This window comes from Saimiri boliviensis, chromosome 21 (genome assembly GCF_048565385.1).
Source record: "Saimiri boliviensis isolate mSaiBol1 chromosome 21, mSaiBol1.pri, whole genome shotgun sequence".
Lineage (NCBI taxonomy): Eukaryota > Metazoa > Chordata > Mammalia > Primates > Cebidae > Saimiri > Saimiri boliviensis.
In genome coordinates, this window is record NC_133469.1 from 23,803,686 (window position 1) to 23,822,762 (window position 19,077).

A 19,077-nucleotide genomic window follows, 5' to 3' on the forward strand; every position below is an offset into this window, starting at 1 on the left:
CTGATTGGGCTACATTGGGGGCGGGCATTAGCGCTCTGCCATTCTAGGCTAGAAAACTCCAGCCCGCCCCGAAAGAAGCGTCATCTCTGAGGCCGAACGCAAACACTGTTGCCCTCTTCAACTCTGACTCGCTTTTACTCGGAAACGCGACTCTCGGCGGACATCTTTACTTTGGGAAGAGAAACCTACTGCTGCCCACTGGGAACCCTGAAGGAAAGTACACGTCTAGCCGTACATTAAACTCAATGACATACTGAATGCGGCAGCAGTTACGTTTGCAATAGTTTCTTGGTGTGGTGTGAAAAAAGGGATTTTAGCTTACTTCCGCCCAAGTCCTCAATGGCTGAAGCAGAGGCCGACAGATTAACGTGCATTCTGGGTAGTGTAGTCGCAAGGACGGTGGGCCCTACTAAATTCGTTTGGAGGGGAATACTATCAACACATAATTTAAAAATAACTTTAAGAAGTACCTATAAACGGGGAAGTAAATCAGGAAATGGCATTTTAGTGCTTGTGCTGAGGGTGTTTTAGAACTTAACGCCTTCGCCTGGCCTTTTCTCTTTTGCAGCCGACGCCTGGCCCGGGGCACCCCCCTCCAAGTTCCGGGTCCGGCACTTCCGGTGAGCCTCTGGGGCGGTAGGCTTGGAGCAGCAGCTGCGGCGGCGGCGGGGTGCCATCGTCGCGTTCCCCGAGAGAAGCGGCGTCTGCGAGGGGTTGTCCATCATGGTAAGCGCTGCCGGGCAGCGGGAGGGGGCTAGAGGCCTGGACCAGGGCCGGAGGTAGGGCCAGGCGGGGCGGGTGGGGTCGGGACGGCGGCGGAGGTGCCGAGTCACCGGGGCCTGAGTCCGTGTCGGACTCATCGGCCGCGCCGGGCACCGGCAGGATTCCTGACCACTAACCGCCTGTGGTCGCGTCCGCGGGTCCTGAGCATGGCTCGCATTCCGTCTTAGCCCAGCTTTCCCTCCCTGACGAAAAAAAGGAAGGTTTGTGTCCATTCGTGGGTTTCTCAAGTGCTGGACACGCAACAGGTTTCCATAAACCCAAAGTTAGTTGCAAGGTTGTTGGGGATGGGAACAGAATCAGGCTCTCCCCGGGTAGAATCCGTAGCGGGCGTCCTCGCTCTTGGGGGACACCCAGCTCTTGCCCCAGCTCCGTGAGCTCCGTGCCCACGGGTTCGTGCCTTTGGATATGTACAGCGGTGTTGTGTTCCGTAAAGATAACGATGGGAGCGAATACCTGCTAGTACATTTCCTGTTACGCAGCTTTTAACACCTGTCACCCCTCATCACGCCTTATTTCTTTTAGTCCCTACAGCCCCTTTGGAAACAAGGATGATCATTATTTTAAACATGAGAAAACTTAACTTTTACAGAGATATTTTATTCGAGTCACAAAAGTAGGGAGTGGAGTGTTGAAGCCAAGTCTCTGTCTGCAAAGCACTCTATGGTTTTGTCTTCCTGTCACCTGTTTATTTTAGTAAAGACAAGAAATGGTTGTTACATTTTATCCCAAGCGTGTCACTGTCAAACTCTGGCTTATTTCTCTTCTTGACTTCACCCACTCAGGAATAGCTGATATATTCCAGTCAATGTGCTAGGTCTGGGGAAAGGAAAGTGAGATATGGGATCGGGAGCAGCACAGAAGGGGCAGAAGGTCGTGTTCATGGGTAAACTGCGGGCGGGTTGTTAAGTATGTTGCCCCTTTGTGCGGATTTACCTTTTATGTTCAAAGAGAAGAAATGGCTTAGATAGGGTGGCTAGTGAGAAGCACTCAGGGGAAGCCATCACCCTGTACTGGCTTTGTTCACCTAGAAACGCTTTTCTTGTTAAGCTTCTGGCCAAGATTTAGTTCAACAGAATTCTGCTGCTTCAAAGAAGAAAGCAGAAGATTGAAAATTACTGTGCTACAGTGCCAGGGAGTGAAGAGCCATCCGAGATTTTAGGCGGGAGCATGCTATGTTTGCATTTTAGGAGATAGCTAATTCAGCTTGCTAATTTTGGAGTTGCTAGTAAACTGCTTTGTCAGTAGGTGGCCTTCCTTCTACTAAATATATATTTGGAATCAAGTCAAGAAATTTTCTCTAATAGAGATTTTTTTTTTTCAGTTGTGGTTAAAACAAATTTTTATCATGACTATTTTTAAGTCTATAGTTAAATTGTTGAGTACATTCACAAGCAACAGATTTTCAGAACTTTTTCATCTTGCAAAAGTGAAACTCTACTCATGTTAAACGGTAACTCTCCATTTTCTGCTCCTCACAGTCTCTATCAACCTGTGTTCCACTTTGTCTCCTAAATTTGCTGATACTAGGGACTTGCTAGAAGTGGATTCATAAAATATAAGTCCTTTTGTGACTGACTTATTTCACTTAGCGTGAAATCGTCAAGGGTCATCCATGTGACAGGATTTCCTTCGTTTTCAAAGCTGAATACTATTTCATTGTCTTGTATATACCATACCACAGTTTGTTTATTCATTCGTCTGTCATTGGACACATGGGTTGCTTCCACCTTTTAGCTGCTGTGAATAATTGTGCTGTGAATATGCGGTGTACAAAAATCTCTTCTTGATTCTGCCTCCAGTTCTTCTGAATGTATATTCTACTGTGAGATTTTATATGATTTCGGTTACCTGAAGTCAACCATGATCCAAAAATTTTAAAATAAGAGACCACATTCACTTAACTTTTGGTGCAGTATATCGTTATAATTGTTTTAGTACTTGTTAATCTCTTAATGTGCCTAATTTAGAAATTAAACTTTTTTTTTTTTTTGTAATTGAAGTCTTGCTCTGTCGCCCAGGCTGCAGTGCAGTGGTGGCTGTCTCTGCTCACTGCACCCCCTGCCTCCTGAGTTCAAGCAATTCTCCTGCCTCAGCCTCCTGGGTAACTGGGATTACAGGCATGGGCCACCATGCCCCACTAATTTTTGTATTTTTAGTAGAGAGGGGGTTTTGCCATGTTGGCCAGGCTAGTCTTGCACTCCTGACCTTGGGTGATCCACCTGCCTCTGCCTCCCAAAGTGCTGGGATTATAGGCGTGAGACCCCACACCCAGTGTATACATTAAACTTTATTGTAGATATGTATATATAAGAAAAAAACATATTATATATGTGTTTTGGTATTACTGTAGTTTCAGGCATCCACTGGGGATGTTGGAATATATCCCCTGTGGATATGAGGCGGTGATGGGAGGAATACTGTACTTTGAGAACACACCAGATTGATGTATGTTTGCTAAGCCTTGGAAAAAAAATTTTTTTTTAAGGCTACTCAAATGAAGCAGTGGGAGTGGAGAAGGAACAAAGAAATCTGTAACTGGTTGTCATCAAGTAATTGTAAGGATCTTACCTTTTGAATGGCACCATGTTTTAGCTTTGCTTGTTGATGTAAGAAAGCGCCACAACATAGCGTGGCATGTATCTGCTCTGTCCTGTGAGAGCACGCTGGAGGGGCACTAGCCCTGACCCTCAGCAGAGCAGGGGAGGCTTCATGGGGAAAGGAAAGGTTGGTAATTGGAAGCCAGGGGAAGGGGTGGAACCACTAGGTACCTGCTCTTCCTGCTGCCTGGAATGCCTTTCCCTATTTTTTGCCTGGCTTCCTCTCATAGTATTCAGGTCTTTGTGCAGAGAGTCCCTTCCTAACTACCTATTTAAAATAGCATTCTCAGGAGCCCTCTGTCTCCTTAACTTGCTGCTTGTCTTCAGAACTGCTCGGCACACATGTGTTTTCTTGTGTATATCTCCCTTGCTTTAAGTGTCAGTTCCACCAGGATAGAGATGTTGTCTATTTTGTTAGTGGACACATATCACTAGAGTGGTGTTTCCCTTGTGCTCAGGTCAGAGCATGGCAGATAGAAGGCACTCACATATAGAGATGTTTCAATTAACAAATATTGTTTAGATTAATGATAATAGGAAAAGTGTTCAATGCAGAGCAACTAGCCCAGGCAGGAGTTTAGAAGTCTGTGGGGCTGTCAGTACAAGTCTCTGAGGTATGAAAGAGGTCGGGCCTTGATCCTGAGGATGAAGATGGGAACACAGCCCTGAAAAAGGTTCAGGGCAGGCTTGACATTGCCTCTTTTAGATGTAGTAAGATTACATTGAAGATTTCAGTACATTGTGTTCTTTGACAATGTTTAGCACCGTACTTACTCTGGCATGTTTTGGGTTTTGACATGAATAAATGTACCTTTGTTCTAATACTGGTTTCTCTTTCCTCCTTCTAGTTCTCTTTCAACATGTTCGACCACCCGATTCCCAGGGTTTTCCAAAACCGCTTCTCCACACAGTACCGCTGCTTCTCTGTGTCCATGCTAGCAGGGCCTAATGACAGGTCAGATGTGGAGAAAGGAGGGAAGAGTATGTGCTTGTTTTTATTTTGAATAGTAACCTTTCCTGCCCTAAGTCTGCAATGCTGTAGCCTTCAACAGTACTTACCTTGCATGTGGGAGTCAGAAACTAGTGTTACTGTGATAATGGTGCTTATCCCAGACTTGCTCTGTTGGGGTGGGGTGCTAATTATGGTTAGGTTTATGGCTGATAACCATTCAGTTCCCAAAATAAATTACACCAAGTAAGATTCTTTATGAAAGATCACTGTGACATTCTGGCTACCCTAAAAACAGTTTAAAACTTTTTATTGGGTATAACAGAAACTGCATCTTGCCTTTGGTCTGTTCTTTTTATTTTATTTTTTTAATATTTCTTAAATGTTCTTTCCACAGTAATTATGCCGCCCTCAGCCCTGGACCAACTCAGTAAGTATCTTCGGAGTGACTTAAGAACTTAGATAATAGAAATATGGACACCAGGAGTCAGCATGGGCTCCTCAGTACACCCAGACACCAGTGTGCTTTGTGAACATCTGGTTGTGAATTGCTCCTGGAGGGCATGTGCTGGCCTGGGAGAACCTGGGCACAGGCGTTTAGGGCAAGGCCAGGCCCCCTCAGCGCTCATCTTTATCACTGCCCTGGGTGCTTCAGGTAATTCCCCTCTTCCTGATCACCCCCTCCCCCAACTTTCCTCAGTATTCTGTCACGAGTAAATGAAGGTACAAGTATCAAGTGCTTTGGACAGTGCCAGGGCAGCTGATGCCATTGGCTGGGCTCACTAGATTTTTTTTTCCTAAAGGAAGAATTGGTCGGCTTACAAGAGGGTACTATAAAGCAGGTTTCTCATCCCCTCACCAAACATCTTTCCTGAGCTCCAGACCCCCATTTCTATTCCCCAGTGCACCACTGCATCCTGAGCATGTCAAAAACTGAGCTATTGTTTTCCATTGCAGAAGCCACTTCTCTTTACTGGGCTCTTGCCTCTTACCAGGAGTGAGATAGGCACACAGGGGTTGTTTCTCTGACCCTTTATCCCATGAGAGCAACCTGGAAACCCATGCCCTAGCCTCATACTACACAAGCATGGAAAATCTCAGTCACGGACAACCCAATCAAGGATGCAGTCATTGCCTTCCACACCTAAGAGTGTTTCTGGTGTGAATTCTTCCTTTGTGAGGCAGAAGACGGGCTGGCCAGGGGGACAGGTTCATGCTTGGTGTTGGGGGCCTCTGGTGGCAGCAAGCAGAGAACAGGTGCCGGCTATGGTGTGACTCACCTCAGGCTCTGCCCAGCCTGACTCTAGAGTAGCAGCTTGAACCTGCTCTTTGAACCTCAGTGTCCTCTTCTTTAACTCGGGACACCCACGGTGTCTGTGCATCAGAAGTGCTACAGTGTCTGTGACAACCCAAGCTATCTGATGCCAACCACAAGGTGGGAGGTGGCCACTGAGCCAGTACCAGCTATGGCTTTACCCATTGGAAGCCTCAGCCCAACCTCACCTCAGGTAACAGTGCCATGGAGTTCACAGTTCTCACGAAGACCCTGTCATTACAGAGGAGAGAACAGGGCCCCTAGAAAGGTCTTCCTTTCAGGACGTGCTGAACCAGGAGACAGACACCAGGTGTGACCTTTGGCACAGGTGTCCAGAAGAAACTCGGGCTGGGTCTTTGAGGTGTAGCTCAGATCAGTGTTGTTCAAATCTTTTAAGTGATGGGGGAAACTTCTGTCCAAATCCTATAGGAAGTCCTCTAATTTATAAAATAAGAGTATCTTCTCTAGTTGTAGGAAGTGAGGGGGTACGGAGGGACTGGGAGCCCCAGGGCACTTGGAGCCTCTAAGTCACAAAATGCAGTTTGAGAGTCAGTGGACTGAGGGACATTAGAGTCTCTTTCATTAGGCCCAATCTAGTTTACTGTCGACCAGCTGTAGGTCAGCTCCATGGCTTTGCAGCTGAAAAGTGCACTGGGATGGAGGTCCTGGCCCCTTTACTGCCAGTGTGAGAGTCACCCTTGGTGATAGGAGGCAGTGCCTACCCCTGCTGTACCTCCATGCTGCTCCCAGAGGTTCTCTGTAGCTTCCTGCCCAAGCTTTTCACTCGATTTGCTTTATTAGAATTTTTAGGGAGATTTCAGGTGGAATCTGACACTAAATGTGATTTTTGTTGGCATATATGCCTAAACTAGCAAGCTAAATTCTGCTTTGATGGTTGAATATCTGGACTTAAGCCAGCAGCCTGGGTTTGAATCCTGGCATCACCACTTGTGTGCTGTGAGGTCTTGGGTATGTTACTTAACCTGTGGGTCTCGGTTTCCTCATAGATAAAAGGGAATAATGATAGTACCTACCTGACTGTTCTGGGAAGACTGAACAAGGAAGGGCCTTACACATGGCAAACACCATCACTCCCATCAGTTCCTTCTCAGTCCTCCCCCACGGCCCTGTGTCTCCAGGGTTTTCCTGCCTCTTGTTGCCAGCTCCCCCTTTTTGGGCCTGTGGACCTCTCAGGTCAGCATGCCAGCAGTCTTGCTTACTTGCCTCTGCCTTGCTCTGAGCCCTCACTTCAAGGATCCCCAGAGAGGAGGCATCCTTTATCATGACCCTGCTGAGAGTCTACCCTGCCTGCTGAGCCTGGGCCCTAGGTTCTACCCCGTGTGGTGTCCCTCCCCTTCCCAACTACTCCCACATCTGTCCCTGGCCTATCTTGCCTAATTGCCCACCATTTCTGAACTGCCTGGGCTGCTCTTCCGTTCCACACCCTTGCCCAGCCTGCTGCCTCTGCCTGGATTTCCTCCCAGGCCTGCCCGCCAAGTGCTCAGCCTAAAGAACTTGGCCTCCAGGAGCCTAGCCCAGTAGCTCTACCCCCTCCCGCCCACAGCACCTGCAACATCTGGGTGTGCTTGTTTTCTTTGTTAGGTTTCTACCTTCAAACTAGCAACCTTGGAAGGAAGAGATTTTGTCCAGGGCATGGTTGGCACTGAAATGATTTATGAATAAATGAATGAACACATCACTTTTTAAAACGTTGACTTCAGAAAATCACAAGTCTATTCCAGGGTTGTGTTACCAACTTGCCGAACATTTCCAGGCTCCTCCTTGAGCCATGTACTGTGCTCTCACAGAGGGGGATGCATCTGCCAGAGGAGTGTGGGTTTGAGGGATAGGGTTGTGGGGAGGCTCCTTTTATGGGAAGGCACGGGCTGAACAGGTTTCCCGTCATAGGAATTGTGCCTCATAACCTCTCTCTTCTTTTCAGGCCGACTTAACATTACCTATCCCATGCTGTTCAAACTTACCAATAAGAATTCGGACCGCATGACGCACTGTGGCGTGCTGGAGTTTGTGGCTGATGAGGGCATCTGCTACCTCCCACACTGGGTGAGTGGGGCTGCCAGGGTCTCTGGAGAGCAGCCATTTAGGCAGAGACACTGGTGCACTGTGCCTTACGTGGGCTTCTGGGCTCTGGACGCACCCTTGGGCCACTGTGCTGTGGGGGCAGGCTTTGATAGTTGCACAACTGGTTGCCCAGAAACCACAGCCGAGCTGTTCATCTGTGATTTCCTGGGTGAGGCTTTTTAAAAAAAAATAGTGGAGCACAAGAGTATTTTTTAGGTAGTCTAGTAAGTAGGGTGTTTGAGGTTTTTATGCTTCCCCTGCCCCCGACTCTTAGTAGTCTGTCAGAGCGGCGTCGTGTTTTCAGTTACCTCTAACTGAGTCTCCCAAATCTCTCAACTGAGCTGCCGTGGGAATGACGCCCTTTCTCTTTACATGCAGGCTCTCTGTGGAAAGTTGATTTGAAGGATGTCATTGCAGATCTGGGCTGGGACATCCAGGGCATAAGAGCCACCAGAACCTGCCCTTGAGGCTATACCCTTCAGAGAAGTGAGCAGAACTATGCCAGAGCTGTAGGGAGGAGCCTACAGCAGTGAGAGTTCCACACAGGTAGCTGTGGCCCACCTGGCTCCTTTTCCTCACTCTGCTCTGAATTTTAGGGAAGTCTGCAGAGGGACCTGCTTATCCTTCTCTTTGTGCTGAATTACATCAGGCATACTGAGGGACCCCACAATGAGCTGTGGCCTGGGAACTCTCAAGAGTGCTTGCTTGGCTGCCACCAAGGAGGTGTTCTGAAGCACAGCCCACCTCTCCAGCTGATGCCATATCATGGTGAACACGAAATGTTCAGAAGGGATGGCCTTAACTCATGTTTTCTGAGATTAAATATGAATTGGAATTCTGGCCAGGCACGGTGACTCATGCCTGTAATCCTAGCACTTTGGGAGGCTGAGGTGGGCAGATCACTTGAGGTCAGTAGTTCGAGACTAGCCTGGCCAACGTGGTGAAACCCTGTCTCTACTAAAAATACAAAAATTAGCCCTTCATAGTGGTACATACCTGTAATCCCAGCTACTTGGGAGACTGTGGCAGAAGAATGGCTTGAACCCTGGGAGGCTTAGGTTGCGGTGAGCCAAGATTGGGCCATTGCACTTTAGCCTGGGTGACAGAGTGAGACTCTGTTTCAAAAAAAGATTAATATGAATTGAAATTCTGAAGGTCCCTTTCCTCTTGTAGCAGGTGATCTTGCCCATGCTGCAGCGGCAGTGGCCGTCCTCTTCAGCCTGGGTCCCAGGGCCCTTCCCAAAGTCTGGGCCTGGCCACTGTCTCCCCACAGGAGCCCTGCATCCCCATCACACCTAGTGCCTCACCTTCCCATGCTGTCTCCTCACCTCAGCTGACCAGGCCTGCCCACCCTGGCCTTTAGTGGGGGCTCTTATGCCTCAAAGCCCGGATTGGCTTACCTGCCCTCCCCAGTATTTGCTACTTAGCCCCTTACTATTCTTGTGTTTGTCTGCAGGTGTCCCCAGGGGCCTGAGGCCATGTTCTGCTCATCTGGTAGAACACCTGGTCACTGAAGCCACTCTAGGTAGCTGAAGTGTCAGGCAATGACTACTTGCCCAGTCCCCTCTGCGGCTCACCTATAAGAGGAGGTGGTGATACTAGGCTTCTCCTTTAACCCATAGCTTGGGTGGCCACTTGTCTAAGCTGTTAGACTGCTTTAGACCAGGCAACTAATTGAACCCCTTTTTTTCCCTGGAAAGCCTCTTTAGGTAGCTTGGGGCTGGCTTGGGGTGTGAAGCCACCAGGCTACCTCTTCCTGAGTTTACCTTCCAGCTCCTGGCCTGGGCAAACGGGTGCCAGGTGTCCCCCATCTGCTGTCTTGGAGGGCGTGTGAACCAGTGCTTTTTCTGGGCTGGTTGGCGGGCTCCATCCCTCCAGTGTTCCCAAGCTGCTTCAGGGCGAGCCAGTGTGGAAGAGGCGCTGGCCCTTCTCCTTACAGCCAAGGCCTACCTGGCTGCGCATTGTGCTCTATGCTCTGAAACGCTGCATGGGGAGGGCCAGGCGTCAGCTCCTCCTGCCTGCTTACTGCTCTCAGGCCTCTTCCAGCAGCCCATTTCTCACCTCAAGCCCTAGTCTGACCTCTGCCTCTCTTCCTCACATCACCTGTGGTAGTGTCCTGCCTCTGGCTGAGGAAGCCACCCCCATCCCTGGCCAGACTTCCCTTAGGCTTGCAATTGCAGCCCAGTATCCTTTCCCTTGCTGACAGATTTCCCACATAAATCTTCCCTAAGGGACAGTGCTTCTGGCCTGTGGCTGGCTGACTCCGAGCCTTAGAGTACTTCCTGTTAGAACATCACTCCCAGGTATACCAGACCCCAGTTACCAAAGCCAGTTGCCTCTGCATCCTTCTGTACCTGCATGTGGCGTCTGGTAGAGTGACCACTCTCTATTTCTGCCCTTCCTGGCCTGACAGTCAGCTGTCAGCATGAGTGCCTGGGGTCCTCTGCATGCCTCTGCATAGGATCCACCACTTAGGCTTCCTTTGTGGCCTGGGCACAGCCTGCCAGACACAGCCTTGGCCTCAGCATGCCTCCGCCTCCTCATGAGCTCCATTTCATCTGTGACACAGCCTTCAGCCCCCTCTTCTTTTGGCTGTTCCTTCTCACTGCCACTCCCGATGAAACATTGTTGAAGAGAGGTGATACCTGGGATTTGCTTCAGGGCATCTAGTGTGGCCTGGGACCGGGAGAGGGAGGTTGCTGATCGATGGACAGAGCCATTTTGTGAGCACTGTCAACTGTCAGGGCTGGTCACGTGGGGGCTCTCGTGCAGTTGTCTCTACTTCTTTATATGTCTGATGTTCCTTTTAAGATGGGCCGGGCACGGTGGCTCACGTCTGTAATCCCAGCACTTTGGGAGGCCGAGGCGGGTGGATCACAAGGTCAAGAGATCGAGACCATCCTGGCTAACATGGTGAAACCCCGTCTCTACTAAAAATACAAAAATTAGCTGGGCATGGTGGCGTGCACCTATAGTCCCAGCTACTCGGGAGGCTGAGGCAGGAGAATTGCTTAAACCCGGGAGGCGGAGGTTGCTGTAAGCCGAGATTGCACCACTGCACTCCAGACTGGTGCGTGGCAACAGAGCAAGACTCTGTCTCAAAAAAAAAAGATGGTTTCAGATAAGACAAGCAAAATTTCATTCCAGGACACAGAGCCCCTGACCTGAGTCTGGGCTCCCTGCACGCCCTATACTCCTGGGCATTGTGTATCTCTTTTCCTCTCACTCCTCAGCTGTCGTCTACCTTGTTGGGTTGTTTAATAGAGGCATGTGAAGGCTTTGTCAGATTTTTATAACCTACACAGCAGGCACCTCTGGGACCTTGTCACCATCTTTTGGCCTCACCTATGGTGTGCCATTGCATTGCTTGGTCAGCCTTGCCTATGCTGCTTTTGTCCTGCAGCCCTTCTTGCCCCAGGGCCTTATAAGTTGCTTGTGGGACAGCTTGGAAGTACGGGGGGTGACTGCCCCTGGGAGGCCTGGAACTAGTGAGCAACCAGGTGGCCCGACAGAGATGTGTTCATACTGCGTGCTGCAGCAGCCTCAGTAGCACCCCTTTATTGGCTTCCTTCCTTCCACATCACTTGATTTTTTTTTTCCCCTCCTTCCTGACATAGTATAACAAATTACTTATCTTGCTTCAGGTTCCTCTTTCAAGGACCCAGGTAAGACTGGCCTGCCCAGTATATACAGAGTGGTGGTTGTGGAGGCTACATCATCTCTAGGAGTCTCATGTAACCTCTTTCTCTTTTCAGATGATGCAGAACTTGCTCTTGGAAGAAGGGGGCCTGGTCCAGGTGGAGAGCGTCAACCTACAAGTGGCCACGTATTCCAAATTCCAGCCTCAGAGCCCTGACTTCCTGGACATCACCAACCCCAAAGCTGTGTATCCTTTTCAAATAAGCAGAGTTCTTCTAGACAAAGGAGAGTGTGCTGGTGGTTGTTAAACCTCATGTACTTTATTGAATCTGTGCCTGCTTTGGGGATCACACATTTGTTTGTGATTCAAGTTATGATTTGAGATAATGGCGTTCAGCTAGCACATCTGCGAGGCTCTGGCCGAGTGCACTGTTTGCTGTCTGGGCTGCCTCTGTCACTTTCCAGACACTTCCTGGAGACCACAATGAAGCCCTTTTTTCAGTTGGTCTGTGTCACCTGGCACAAATGAAAGGAGGGAGCAGCTCATCTGCCTTCAGCTCCAGCCCCTTCTTTGGCTCCCTAGCACCCCCTCCCAGCCATGCAGTGGCCCATTAGCCTCACTGCATGCCAGCCTGAGAGCTCATTCACTCCAGGCCAATAGGTACCAATGACTGCAATTTCCGTGTCAGCAAGCAGAAAGCAAAGGTGTCAGGTTCTAGTTGATTTTTTATGTTCACCTCTGAACTTAAGTCAGAAGCCAGGTGTATGTGTGGATAGCATCAGGAAGTAGGCAGTGCAGGTATGGGATGGTGCTGTGTACACCGATTGAGATCTCTAGCTCCATGGGCCCAATTTGCCTTGTTAAGATCGTGGTGAAACCCTATTTTCAATGTAATGATAGTGAGGGCAAAAAAAAAAAAAAAAAAAAGATCATGGTAAGAGTGACCACTCCATTCTACTTCTTTTTTTTTTTTTTTTTTTTTTTTTGTAATGCATACTTGAAAAAAAAGTACTTGAACAACACAGACAGGTAGAAAGTTAAGAAAAGCTGCCTCCCTCCCCAGTAGCCCTTTTTCCAGGTGTGTTCTTAGGAGCTAGGCAGTGCTGGTTGTGCTCTGGGTACAAATGGGCCATGTGTGTCCTTGCTGCCCATGTCCTGGACATGATGGTCTTGTTGAGCCTCCTGTCCCACAGGCGGGGGAATGTCCTATGGGAAGAGCTGGTTAACTTGTCCTTCAGAGGTCTGACCTAGAGGTGCTTGTTTGGCTGTCAGTGACCAAGAGTGGGCCCTGCCTCTGTGGCTGTAGCCACTTATAAGTTTCTTAGGGTTTTTACATGTGTTGCAATGTAGGCTCTTTTTTTTTTTTTCCTTTTTTTATTGAGACAGAGTCTCACTCTGTTGCCCAGGTTGGAGTACAGTGGCATGATCTCAGCTCACTGCAACATCTACCTCCCAGGTTCAAGTGATTCTCCTGCTTCAGCCTCCCAAGTAGTAGGAATTATAGGTGTGCGCCACCATACCCGGCTAATTTTTGTATTTATAGTAGAGACGGAGTTTCACCATGTTGCCAAAACTGGTCTCGAACTCCTGACCTCAGGTGATCCACCCACCTCAGCCTCCCAAAATACTGGGATTACAGGCGGGAATCACCACTCCCAGCCCCAATGCTGACTTCTTATCAGGTTAATCTCAGATGCTGTTTCTGTCAGCACAATTAACTTGTTAGTGTTTGGAGAAAGGGCGTCAACTTGTGTCAGTTGAGAGTCAGCCTGGTGTTCTCTGGTCTGGCTGAGGTCTGGATGAAAGCAGTTTTGACTTCAAGCAGAGAAAGTGGGGAAGCTGGTGGCACAGCAGGCGCCAGAGTATGCAGAGGCATGTGGGGAGCCAGCCCCACCACAGAGGCCTTGTGTTCCCAACCTGAGGGCTCCGGCTCCTCTCCTCCAGCTGCTGCAGTGGAAGTCAGAGAAGAGGCCCTGGCAGGGTCATGGGAGGAGTGGAGGGAAGGACACTCTGCACCATGGCACTTCATGGAGCAAAGCAAGTGTCCATCACATAAGGTGCTTTTCACAAAGCTGCTGTGGTTCTAGAAAGCTGTTATATCAAGCGAGGTGAACCTAAGAGCCTCACTCTTTCACCCTCGAGTTGGAACTCACGGTGGCAGGCTCTGGAGCTATGTTTCATGTGACCTTTTTATGTAAAGTAGTTCAGCAAATTGATGAGGAAGACATAGTTAAAATATTCTACATGAATAGACATTTCCTTGTGTGGATATTTGGGTTCAACCGTTTTTAACTGTTAGAAAAAGTACTTGCTGGTTTCTTTTTTTTAATTTTAATTTTTATTAACTCTAAATTTACCAGCTCAAAAGATAGAAACAACAAAAGTATAAATGAAAGCATTTTTTATTTTTGAGGAATGTTTGAGAGGACCTATCTGATTCATTAAATCTTTTCTTTTGTCCTCCTGTAGGACTTTTTAAATCCCATGGTATAATTTGTATACAGTAAAATGCACACAGATCAGCTAGTTTGACAAATGTGTACACCCGTGAAACCAGAACATTTCCATGTTCCCTGAAGGTCCTTTCCTGCCAGTTTCCAGCTGACCCTCTGGTCCAGAGACCTCTCAGCTACCTCCCATCTTCATAGATTGGTTTTTCTCAGGGTTCTGTATGGATGGAATCTCACTGCCCTTTTGTGGTTGGTTATTTCCCCTTTCCCCGGGTTGGTATTTGTGAGATTCATCCATATTACTGCATGTTAGGAGTTCTATCCTTCCCTATTGCCGAGTAGTAAGTACTTCGTTCTATTAAAGCTTCGTGTTTTAAGTACCAGCATGGTACAGTCTCTACCTGTTAGTAATCATCTAACGCTTCCTGGAAACTTATTTCAGATTTAAGGTATCCATCTTGCCATGTTGCCTTGACAGTGCGTCTGCAGATTAGAAAACGCACTGAGGAACTTTGCCTGTCTGACCACTGGGGATGTGATTGCTATCAACTATAATGAAAAGGTGAGCCCAGTTCATGCAGGTCATGCCTGGCAAGAGCCACCTGCAGTGTCCATTCAGATGTTTGAATGGGGCTTCTTTTTAAGCAGGATATGTCTGGATCTTACCACCTAATTACTGCCTACTATTTGGTTATTAAGTTTTCATGGGTTCATATTTAGAGCCCTAATTCATTTGACTCTGTTTTGAGGATAGATTGCATTTACAGGGAAACACTGGTAGACTTGTTAGTCATACCTCTGTGTACTTTGGTGGCAAAGCTGCTGGTTCTATCTTGGTTTGAAAGGTCCCCACCGTACCTCTAATCTGAACTAAGCCCTTTGCGGGGCTCTGGAGACACAGAAACAGCCTGCTGGGTCCTTGTCCTTGGCATTCCTGCCCCACAGAAGCAGACAGGCCCTGCAGTGGGGTCAAGTGCTATGTGGCATCTGAGAAGCAGAGCCTGGCTCTGCCTTAGGACAATACCTCCTGGGCTCATCTCTCCTTCTCCTGGGAGCCCGCATCCTCTTCCTCTTCCTCCTGTTTTCTTCAGCCCCATTTTCACTTAGCAGCTCCTCTGGGCTTGACCTTTCTGACACCAGTCTCTCAGGTCTGAATGCCTCTGTTTTCATCCATGATTTTATGCTGTTTAGGTTTCTGGGTCTAGACACTGAAACCTAAACTTTAACTCTAAAGTGAAACCTAAACACTAACTGTAAAGTGAAATGACAGGACTTCCTCCGAAGTTCAATATGGCATTCACTTTCCCATCAACTATGGGAACATGTCTAAGGGAGGATGTAATAGTTGGCAATCCTGCCATCAGGCTGTCCTACCACATGTGTGGAGCACAGTAATGTGAGTGCCCCTGTTCACTGTAGCTGTTGACAGTTGACCCTCCCACAGAACTGCTGCCAGGGCTGGCCTTAGTGTTGAGGAGTGATGGCAGCCTGGCTTGGCTGGGCTTTCCCTGAAGCTAGCACTTAGCTTCTTCACAGCACTCTGGTTCCCTCAGAGACTGGGCCTTGAGCCTTGACAGCTGTGTCGTAGCTGCCTGTGGTTTAGCTGTTACTTCCTTGGTGTCAGTGCGGGGATCCAGTTTATCCTCTGGCACTTTCCTTGTGTTTGAGGCATCTGATGATACTGATAATCCTTATTTTTCAGTTTTGTGTGTTTTTTTTTTTTTTTTTTTTTGAGACGGAGTTTCGCTCTTGTTACCCAGGCTGGAGTGCAATGGCGCAATCTCAGCTCACCACAACCTCTGCCTCCTGGGTTCAGGCAATTCTCCCGCCTCAGCCTCCTGAGTAGCTGGGATTACAGGCACGCGCCACCATGCCCAGCTAATTTTTTGTATTTTTAGTAGAGATGGGGTTTCACCATGTTGACCAGGATGGTCTCGATCTCTTGACCTTGTGATCCACCCGCCTCGGCCTCCCAAAGTGCTGGGATTATAGGCTTGAGCCACCGCGCCCGGCCAGTTTTGTGGGTTTCTAATCACACTTTCTTTTTTCCTTTTAATAAACTAAGAAATACTCTTGTTGCCTTTAGCTTTGTGGGGCACATTTTAGGTATCGTTTATCTCAACTGAATATGCTAAGCTTTTAAAATTAATTATAGGCAGTTTAATGTTACTGTTTTAATGTTAAGGTAGTAATACTAAATATAACTCTTAAACTGATGATAAAGGATAGTACTGATACTTTGCACTGTAAGGGAGGGCAGATTTATATAGAGTTGCATAAAATTGAAACACAGGGTTGAACTTCCACTTTTAGAAGTATGGAAAACGAGATACTCTTAATGGGCCCTTCTGATTAAGGTACTGTTGTGCTTATAGAGGATTGTAAAGACTCAGCAGGTTGCCCAGAAGGCATATAGCCGAATCAGTGCCCTAGTGGGAGATCTGAATCGGAGATCGGTTTGAACTGGAACCCTTAAAAGCAGTAAAATAAACACAGAGGAGGGTGTTGTCCTTGTCTCAGGAGAAAGAAACTCAGATCCTCTCTGGAAAAAGCACTGCAGTTTAAGCCTTTGGAGTTGCTGTCAATTGAACAAGCAAACAAGAATGCATAATTAAACCACCAGACATACAAAGCAGAGACAATAAAAATTAGATCCCTAAGGAAATCAGTATTAGAATTTCTAGATACAAATGTAAAATTATTAGATACAAAACAAAGATATTTTTAAAAATGGAATTATAATAGCAGGCAACAAAAGGCTATCAGAAATAACCAGAAAGATTTGAATCCCAAAATGTTAAACAACAGCTATAAAAGACTTAATGAAAGATAAATCTGAAGAAGTAGCAGAATTTCAGACAGAGGAGCAAGGAACTGGAATATTTGAGAGCTTGAGATGTTGAAGACACTGAGAAAGTCAACCATGCCCGTTGCTATTCCTGTAGGAAAGAATGGAGGAATTGTAATAATCCGAAGCGATGGTAACTGAAATTGATTTAGAATTGGTGGTCAGCCCAACATTACAGGAAGTTAATACTATATAACAAAACAGAATAAGCTACAGGTAGAAAATACCAAATACAGAGAGGTAAGCAGGGAGAAAACAGAGTACCTATAGAAGAACAGCAAGCAGCGCTTTGAATAACAGCAGTTACAGCCAGAATCAAGTGACTATCATCAAAACTTTCCTTAAAGAATAAGGGCAGAGTAAAAATATTTTCAGATGAACCAAATCTGAGAGAGGTTATTTACCAGTGGAATTTTAAAAGCATGTACTTTAGGAATAAGCAGTATCCTAGAAGGAAAGCAAGAAGGAATGGAGAATAAATAAATTGACAAATATGAAGCCAGGGTAAATGTTGCCATATAAAGCAGTAATAATGTTTAATGTATGAGGCTTAAAAATGACATCCAGGCCGGGCGCAGTGGCTCAAGCCTGTAATCCCAGCACTTTGGGAGGCCAGGGCGGGTGGATCACAAGGTCAAGAGATCGAGACCATCCTGGTCAACATGGTGAAACCCCGTCTCTACTTAAAATACAAAAAATTAGCTGGGCATGGTGGCACGTGCTTGTAATCCCAGCTACTCAGGAGGCTGAGGCAGGAGAATTGCCTGAACCCAGGAGGCGGAGGTTGCGGTGAGCCGAGATGGCGCCATTGCACTCCAGCCTGGGTAACAAGAGCGAAACTCCGTCTCAAAAAAAAAAAAAAAAAAAAAAAAAATGACATCCAAAACATTGGAAAAGAGTGAGTCTAAAGACCAGCCTGGAGCACAGTGGCGTGATCTCGGCTCCCTGTAGCCTCCCCCTTATAGGTTCAAGAGATTCTCCTGTCTCAGCCTCCTGAGTAGCTGGGACTACAGGGATGTGCTACCACATGCAGCTAATTTTGTATTTTTAATAGAGATGGGGTTTCACCATATTGGCCAGGCTGTTCTTGAACTTCTGACCTCAAGTGATCCACCTGCCTCAGCTTCCCAAAGTGCTGGGATTATAGGCATGAGCTACCGCCTACTCTCTTGAGAGAGTTGTTTAGAATTAAAGTGTTCTCTGTTTACAGCTCAATGAAGTAATAAAAAAGATAACTGAAGCTGGGTGCGGTGGCTCACACCTGTAATCCCAGCATTTTGGGAGGCTGAGGTAAGCAGATCTCTGAAGTCCAGGAGTTCAAGACCAGATTGGGCAACATGGCAAAACCCCATCTCTACAAAATACAACAATTAGTTGGGCATGGTGGTGTGCACCTGTAGTCCCAGCTACTTGGGAGGCTGAGGTGGGAGGATCACTTGAGTTTGGGAGGCAGAGGTTAAAGTGAACAGTGACCGTGCCAGTGCACGGTAGCCTAGGTGATAAAGCAAGACCTTGCCTCATAAAAAAGCAAACCCTGAAAAGTGTATATACATATTGAATGTTTAAAACAGTATAGGCCGGGTACGGTGGTACATGCCTGTAATCTCAGTACTTTGGGAGGCTAAGGTGGACAGGTCAGGAGATCGAGACCATCCTGCCAGCATGGTGAAACCTCATCTCTACTAAAGATACAAAAATTAGCTGAGCATGGTGGTGCACATCTGTAATCCCTGCTACTCGGGAGGCTGAGGCAGGAGAACTGCTTGAACCAGGGAGGAGGAGGTTGCAGTGAGCTGAGATTGCGCCACTGCACTCCATCCTATCAACAGAGTGAGACTCCATCTCAAAAAAAATAAATAAATAAATAAATAAATAATAAAATCAGATATCTTAAAAGATAAAACAACTATGAAAAATTTTTATACTAAGAAATTAGATAACTTGATGTTGATAAATTCTTTCCCAGAAAAAAATTGTAATTTAAATTTGACTAAAGAAAAAAAATAGCGTAAATAATTGTATTGCCAGTCAAATAACTGAATCAGAAAAATCTTAATCCAGGAAACCTAGGCCCAGATGGTTATATATGCAAGTTCTTCTTCGCATTCAAGAAATAAATTGCTCTTGGATATTCAAAGAATATAGAAAGACAAAATATTCTCCAACTCATTCTCTGAGGTCTCTATAACCTTGATCACTGAAACCAGTCAAGTATAGTAGGAGAAAGGTAAATTACAGATCATTGTCATTTGACACAGATTTATAGACTGTAGATAAAATATTGATAGAAGAATCTAGTCATATATAAGGAAGATTCTATATGGCAGCTAAGTGTAATAAAGCCCCAGTAGTTAAGATGTCATATGATGCTGGTGCTAGAGTAGACAAGCAGGCCAGTGGAACAAAGCCTTCT

At 47.0% G+C, this 19,077-nt stretch overlaps 1 protein-coding gene across 2 annotated transcripts in view; it reads left to right on the plus strand.

Moving 5' to 3' along the window:
- Positions 1–615: 615 nt before the first annotated feature.
- The window catches only part of UFD1 (ubiquitin recognition factor in ER associated degradation 1), a 30,192-nt gene continuing 11,730 nt past the window's right edge, over positions 616–19,077 (plus strand). The window contains exons 1-6 of one of the 2 annotated variants that reach the window (XM_003942668.3): positions 616–726; positions 4,229–4,361; positions 4,727–4,759; positions 7,587–7,708; positions 11,482–11,612; positions 14,306–14,378. In XM_003942668.3, coding sequence (XP_003942717.1) covers positions 724–726; positions 4,229–4,361; positions 4,727–4,759; positions 7,587–7,708; positions 11,482–11,612; positions 14,306–14,378 — 495 coding nt within the window. In that variant the 5' untranslated portion in view covers positions 616–723. Of the gene's footprint in view, positions 727–4,228; positions 4,362–4,726; positions 4,760–7,586; positions 7,709–11,481; positions 11,613–14,305; positions 14,379–19,077 lie in introns of those variants that run through there. The other variant, XM_010330505.3, reaches the window with a different exon arrangement.